The 7,615-nt window shown below is 43.1% G+C and overlaps 1 protein-coding gene across 1 annotated transcript; it reads right to left on the bottom strand.

The window, feature by feature from the left end:
• Positions 1–1,378: 1,378 nt before the first annotated feature.
• adra2c (adrenoceptor alpha 2C) lies at positions 1,379–4,546 on the bottom strand. The gene has a single exon (XM_086083978.1). It carries the CDS (start codon positions 4,240–4,242, stop codon positions 2,896–2,898), a length of 1,347 nt encoding a protein of 448 aa, XP_085940104.1. The 5' UTR covers positions 4,243–4,546; the 3' UTR covers positions 1,379–2,895.
• Positions 4,547–7,615: the final 3,069 nt, after the last annotated feature.

The following is a 7,615-nucleotide window of genomic DNA, read 5'->3' as shown; positions in this document are numbered from 1 at the left end:
ACAAATTAAATAAATAAATAACAATTCTAATTGTTTGCAGCCATGTTGTGGTAAATTGGAGTAACAGAGACTTGAGTTTAATAGATAGATAGAGAGATAGAACACATAACATAACATAGAGGTATATGCAAGGAATTAAAAAAAAAAAATTTGTCTTGATGAAGTGTTGTTTCTGACCATTATCAAATTGTTGCTTAAACAGTAAGTGGAACTTTTGGTTACCAATAGACTTACATCTTGTTACCACCAAAAAAATTAATGTAAATGACAATATGCAAGTCGGCGGCAAATTAATGTCCGTCGACATGTGTATAACACCCCCCCGCCCCCTCAGTTGGCAAGTACACCCACAGGAGGTGAGAAATGTGTCATGAGCTTTAAGTATCAACTAAACTAAAGTTTTGAGTGTGAGTTGACTTCTGTTTTGACTGGGTGTTGCAATCGTTTGCAAGATTTTGATTTTCTGGTGCATCTCTTTAGCAAAACACAAGTTCTTAAATATTTCTCACACTGAGCAAATGTCAAAACTTCAAGAGAGAAGAAAGTCATCTTGTTTTATTTTCAGATTTTGTTTAACTGCATTACGGGTAGTCAAGCTAACACCTGACATAATGACCATTGCTGTTGCAGTGTTTGAATTCCAATTTGAATTCCAATTTGTAATTGGGAATGAGTTCAGGAGGATAAGACTTTGGAGTTTTAGTCCAATGTACCAATTGTCATTACTTGTGGCTACTGTTTTGACTAGAGGGGTTAAAAAAACATTTTCTTCAGCAATATATTGCGCTATTGCAGCGCGCAATTCTCGTATCGATTTAAAACACAGCCGAATCGATACAAATTGGTTTAAACACCAATTTTTGATGGAAATATTAAACAAAATGTCTTAGGGTTAGGGTTCACACTAAGCATGGAAGGATGTTATATTAATGGAACATTAAGCCTTAATATTTGATTTCAGTGCTGTTCAAATATGAAACCGATTGAAACCTGTTTGATAAATACAGTGGCTCACAGTTATAAGCCTGAAGTTTCAAAGAAATACATTTTCATTCAAATCTTTTAGTGTGCCTGTACAAGGTTTACTGATGAGTATTTTCTAAATTTGAGTAAAAAAAAAATCACAATAATTGGCTTATAGATTCGTATCAAGATTAATCAGTATCAAATCGAATTGTGACCTACGAATCATGATAAGGATCGAATCGGCAGGTACTAGGCAATTCGTACCCCTAGTTTTGACCACATGACTGCATACTGCTGCACTTGTGCCACTTTGAGGAGGCATCGGCAAAATTAAAGTTTATGCTGGGAATCAAACTGGACTATATAATAATATATAACAAAATAAAATAATAATAAAATAATCCAGCCAATGCACAGTTTAGATTAAATTTATTTGATCTGTTAGAATGTGCTTAAAGCGGAGAAATAAACACTTGTTCTTGTTTTTCTTCTAAAACATTAGAAAAAGACATTTTGGTGTGCCATGGAAACCCATGAGAGAATTGTTCAGAATGCAAACAGTACAAGTTACTCATATAGCAATACATGTGTGATCATGAGGCACCACACAATAACACTGTACTGTTTCCACATATTTACAAGGGAAAATAAAAATGTAACCTCCTGGCTATGAATGGTTGAAATGTCAAGATGAAAAAACTATAAATGAGAAGAGTATCTAATGTGCATTCTTATGTGTGCCGGCAGCAGATGATAAAAGTGAGCAATAATATGTAAGAGGTTTTTAATGGGTCTGACTTTGGTGGGGTTGTGGAAAACATCAAATCCGCCTGACAGTAAAAGAAAGAGGACAGAAAGACACTTGAGCAGAGAAGATCAGTCCTGTTGCCAGATTCAGGCTTACACCACACAAAAACACCCCGCCATACACAAGCTCGGCACACAAACACACACTCGCACACATACAGTGAGTGGCAGTGGGGATTTACACCCTTCAACAATATAGTTCCACATAATACACTTTCAGTCACCCCGTCCTCCTCCATTAGACCATTTTTCCACACACATTGTGGGCGCCTCAGTGTCCATCTGCCGCAGCAGGGAGGCAGCGATCATCATCTATTGTTTCAGACTCAAGAGATTTTGTAGTTCCAGAGAGACGCCCTGAATGAGATGACTTTCCCATTGTGTCACAGAGCTTTACATTCCACCGAGTCCAGAGATTTCTCACCCAAAAATCTTGATGAAAGGTTGCCACGTCATTCTCAGTATATGAACAGGCAGGAACCTCCCACTGAGGCAGCTATAGTACTTATGGATAGGAGATTTCATGTATCGATTTTTGTAAGTGGTTGTTGTTTTCTTTTCTTTTGTTCCCATTTTGACACTGGAACTGTAAGAAAGGAGCCCCTTCGTCCCATTGATCCTCATATTGAGTGAAACATATTACAAAGGTCAAGAAAAACAGATTAAGAGCCATAGAAGATAGATGCACTTTAGTCCTATATAGAACAACTGGAGATTGTCAAAGTCTTGGCATTATGTTCCATGATAACGTGAATAAAGTGTCTCAATAAACTCTTCGTCTCCTGAGCGGTTCATCCAGGTGCGACTGTTGTGCCGCGCGTGCATCACAGTGGCTGTTTATTGTATTTCAATGAAGGGAGCGTAAATCAATGTGAGTGGTTTAGTTGGATCAAAAATTTTGAGTGCAAAAAGCTGTCCGGCATTTAGTGAAAGCTTCTAACGGTGAATAAAAGCATAACACTTTCCCGCACCTTTATTTCAGGCCTTTGATGCGTTCCCATCCCTTCATTTCAAGCACAATCCCTGATAGTAAAAGGTGGTAAGATTTCCCCAGGTCAACACTCTACATCTCAGAAGCGCTTACATGGTAATCTGGCGTATAAAATGTCCGTTAAAGCCCAATCAGAAAGAGCGTTTCCATGACTTACAGAGAATCTTCTGGAAAGCTCTACGAAAGTCTTGGTTGAAGATGGTGTAGATGACCGGATTTAATGAGCTGTTGCAGTAGCCGATCCAAAAGAAGAACTTGAACAGAGTCTCGGGGATCTTGCACATCTCCCTGCAGATTCCGTACAGGCTGTACGAGAAGAAAAAGGGGAACCAGCACAGAACAAAAACCCCCATGACCACAGCCAGGACGAACGTAAAGCGTTTCTCTCGCGCCGCGGACGCTTTCTTCCTGTTGACTGTGCTTCTGCGTTTGCGGCGAGATGAGAACAGCTCCATGGACTTGGAACTAGCATACGACTTCCTGCTGGAGAATTTCGAGGCCGAGCTGCTTTTCCTGTTGGACTTCCTGTCTTTACGGTCATCGTGGTGATGTTTCGACGACGTGGAGCTTTTCTTGGGCTTCTCGTCTGATGAACTGCTGTCGTCAAAATCGTCATGGTGGTCGATGTGTGGGTTTTTGGAAGTTTTTGTCAAGGAAGTGCTCGCCGTGTGCTCCTTGCAATGGCCATTTTCACATTCTTGCTCTTTAACACTTCCACCTCTTTCAGACTTAAACGAACCGCCTTTGTCTGTGTCGGTTCGCCCGTTCTCCTGTGGCGAATCCACGTCCCTTTTCTTCTCTGACATGGTTCTGGTCCTGGTCTTTGCCACTTGGTAGATCCGAATGTAGACCAGTATCATGATGACACAGGGGGCAAAGAAGGATCCGATGCTGGAATAGAGGATGTACCAGGTCTCATCATTTATAATACACTGAGGGGTTGTCTCATTGTTGCTCCTGTCCATTGATATCAGCGGTGGGAAGGAGATAACGGCTGAGATCAACCACACCACCACGATCATCCCTTTGACTCTTTTTGGCGTTCTCTTCAAGTTGTATTCTACCGCCTGTGTCACTGACCAGTAGCGGTCCAAACTAATGGCACAGAGGTGCACAATAGAGGAGGTGCAGAATAAAACATCCAGAGCCAAGTAGATGTCACACCAAATCTTACCAAAAAGCCAGTAGCCCATCAGTTCATTCGCCAGAGAAAACGGCATGACCAGGGTGGCCACCAGTATATCTGCGCTAGCCAGAGACACCAGAAACAGATTCTGGGGTGGTTTCAGAGCTCTGCTTGTTAAAACGGCGATAACGACCAAGACATTGCCCACTATCGTGAACAGGATTAGAAAACTGACAAGTCCAGCTAGACTCCAGATGGCGAGCGGCGTGTATTTGCTCTGAGAGGTGCTGTTAGTGGAGATGTTGTCTGCCTCCGTCCCTTCCTCGAAAGAGGAGAAATTCAGGAAATCCATGCTGGCGTTTTTGTTGATCCCTCCTAAAAAGTCACATGCATAATGTCACATAAAGACTAAACAATAGAAGAAAAAACAACATCCATCATGCCTTTTTCTTTCTCTGTCCACTGGCTCGTCTTCCACATCCTGCCAGTCTTTTCTTAAATCAAAGCCAAAGTAAAAAGTGAGAGGTGTTAATAAAAGTGATAAATCCAAATGTGCGCAGGATGCTCCGCAGCTCAGTGTCCGTGGCTAGAAAGCGGACACCCCTCTGAGCACGTCGTCTCTCCTCCTGCCTGCTCCTGCATCTCTCCTCCTCCTCTTTCCCTCCTCCTCCTCCTCTTCCATCGCTCCCCCGCGGAACATTTGAGGCTGAGAGGGCGCAAAACAACCACGTGTCATTATTTTATTTTTTTACACGGCTAGAAAGGAGATGAGATGAGCGCAATAATTGGAGGGAAATCGGGAAACAGGACTTACTTTCATCTCACGCTTGTCTTTTATTGGAAAATTGTTGATTACATGCTGTCGCCGAGGGGGCACGTTTGCGCCAATGGTAGCGTTGAAGTCATTGTAAGAAGGGTGGCATGTTTAAGCCTGTCAGCAGGCACTCCTCACTGGAGGTCACATAGCTGTCAAAACGCACAGCGAGAAGTGCTGCTCTCTCCTTCTGCGTGCACACTGGAGGTCACTCTTGTAACAACCAGCCACACGCAACACAGCGCTCACAACATACAGATAACATCCTGACCTTGCATGCAATAAAGACAGGTACAGGTAATTTCTATGTGGGGGGGGGGGGGGGGGGGGAGTTAATAGATTGTAGCTCTCGTAGCAAACAACCAAACAATTATTGTAAGAAACAAAAAGTGTCTAATTGAATGGTAATTGTGCATACATAGGTTAATTGCAACTTGTACTTTATGTCATGTAGTAAAAGAAGGAGCATCTGATTGTTCTGCCTGTCGTTATACAACATGCTGCTAGCATAGAGAGATGAACAAAGCGTCATAACAGGGGCGGGACTTCAAATTCCCGGTTGTACATTTCATGTAGAGCCATGAAAATTTGAAGGCAAATGTTGCAGCCCTCGACATACTAAAAAGAGTCTTGGAACCAACTGCTAAAACAAACAGGAAGTCCGCCATTTTGATTTACTTTGAAATGTGTGCCCATTTCTTGGACGTTTTATAGGAGTCATATTTTAACAAACTCCTCCTACAAAATGTATCCAATCATCTTCAAACTTGCTGTGTTTCTTCTTAAGATGTTTAAAATGAAAAGTCATCGAAAGCAATTTCATTTTGTTTTCGTTTTTGCTGTTGCTGTGGTGATGTAACCTGGCAATAGCCAGATTGATAATTGTGATTCACTCAAGGGAGTTCTCCACATATCAATCTGGGACTGCTCCACGATGAGTTGACATTCTGTACAACACTTCAAGCTGATTGGACAATGCGGCATCTTGTACACGTTTGTTTTGACCAATCATGGCAATAAATTAAAATGTCGTCTTCGGTTTCATGTTCAGGGGAGCGGGGCGGGGGGCACGAACATCTTTACCACATAAAAATGCACAAAGCTTCACTGTTCAACATTCAACGAGGAAAGGTGCGTAATCCTGCAAGAACAGAGATAATTGCAGCGTCCATATTAGGTTAGTTTGTTTCCCACGGTGTCGCCACTTCCTGGTTTCGTCACAGCGGCATACCACGCAGCAAATACAATGTGTGATTGGTCTAAAGCACCAGTGAAAATCAATGGGCTCAGTACAAGATGTATTCTCGGGAGTTTGTGAACTCACGAATACCGCGAGAATTCAGCTTGCAGAGCAAGGTCAGTGGTGATGCACTAAAATTTGCTAAGAAGTGGTTTGCTAAAAAAATTGATGCCGGTTTTGAGGGTCTAAACATGGGTGAAAACTCATGAAAGTTCACACACACATCAGACCTGGCATGAACATCAATATTTTACAGATTTATTTTGTAATTTTCAATAAATGGCCCAATAGCGCCCTCTACTATTTTTTTTACGAAACATTCCCGGTTGTACATTTTACCTTGATTTGTGAAAATTGGGAGGCATATCTATGAGCCTAAGACCTACAAAACATCTTGTGGCTATATGTTAAATCTAACAGGAAGTCCGCCATTTTGATTTTATTTTGGGAATTGCAAACCATTTTTGGCCATTTAGAGAGGTCATATTTTAATGAATACTCATGAAACTTTGCACACACATAAGACCTCACAAAAACATTGACATTTTAGAGGGTTCTTGTCCTATGTGGCAGTACCCCAACGTGCAGGTACCCCAATGTGGCCAGGTTGTGAGGTCCTTTTATAGCTGCTCGCAGCTCTAGTTTTTTTTACTTGTATTTTTTTTCCAATCTTATCTAGAAGCAGCATCGTTCACAAATATAATTTGTTGTTGCTTCAAACACTATTTTTGTATGTTTGTTTGAGCGAATACAGCAATTTTTTTTTAAAGAGCTCAGTATTGTTCATTCGGAAATGTCATCATCATTGCTCTTTATTTATTTATTTATTTATTTTATTTATTTATTTATTTTTTGTGTGTGTGTGTGGGTGAGTATGTGTATGTGCGTGCGTGCCTGCGCGCGTGCGTGCGTGTATTTGTTAGCTCACCAAAAAAAACTATTAGAAAAAATCTCATACCGTTCACCTAAACCGAACACCGCCGTCAGGAGACCCGAGGGGACCAAAGAAAACCAAGGAAGGTGAAATCCGGCACCGACCAGGCACCACCCACCAGAACTCCTCCCCAACCCAAGAAACATCCAGACCCCAACAAATCCAAAAAACATAAAATCAGGGAGGCCTCAAGAGACCGAAGGAGAGACCGAGAAAAGGAAGGAAGGACAGACGAAGCCGCGTGAGATCCACAGACACCAGCCTCCACCGATTCAATGACCTGAGGAGGAAACAGATTGTGTCTGAGTTTCGGTAGATGCTGGTGTGGTGGATCTGGCATGCATGAAAATCTCCACCAAAGAGGGGAGCCGTCGACCCCTGCCGGGACAGAGCAAGCGCAACACCTCAGGGTCCCCCAGGCCGCGGCAGCGCCAAAGGACGACCCCCGGGCCCCGCCAGGGCCACCGGCCGAAGAGCAAACCCAGGAGCAGGAGTGCCCCCCGCCCCAACACGGCCCGCGCCCCCGGCCCAACGCAGCAGAACGGGGCACTGCAGGCCCGCCAGGCACCCCACCAGCCCCCAAACCCCGCCGCCCCCCCCCCCCCCACGACCCCCTGCCCCCCTATCCAACTTAGCCAACAGAGCTGAGGATCGTTATGAGGCTTCTTGCAGAGCTTGCTGATTAGCTGATCGTTTAAAACACCTGTGTTGCTTGTGGGAGACATGGAAAACAGGCT

The sequence above is a fragment of the Leptonotus elevatus genome, chromosome 8, assembly GCF_054856555.1.
Source record: "Leptonotus elevatus isolate MCC_2025b chromosome 8, RoL_Lele_1.0, whole genome shotgun sequence".
In the NCBI taxonomy this organism is placed as follows: Eukaryota; Metazoa; Chordata; class Actinopteri; order Syngnathiformes; family Syngnathidae; genus Leptonotus; species Leptonotus elevatus.
The sequence above is the reverse complement of the archived record's forward strand: the minus strand, read 5'-3'. Positions and strand labels throughout refer to the sequence as shown.

Excerpts from the sequence above, each read along its gene's own strand:
- adra2c (XM_086083978.1), bottom strand. The coding sequence starts at position 4,242 with ATGGATTTCCTGAATTTCTCCTCTTTCGAGGAAGGGACGGAGGCAGAC.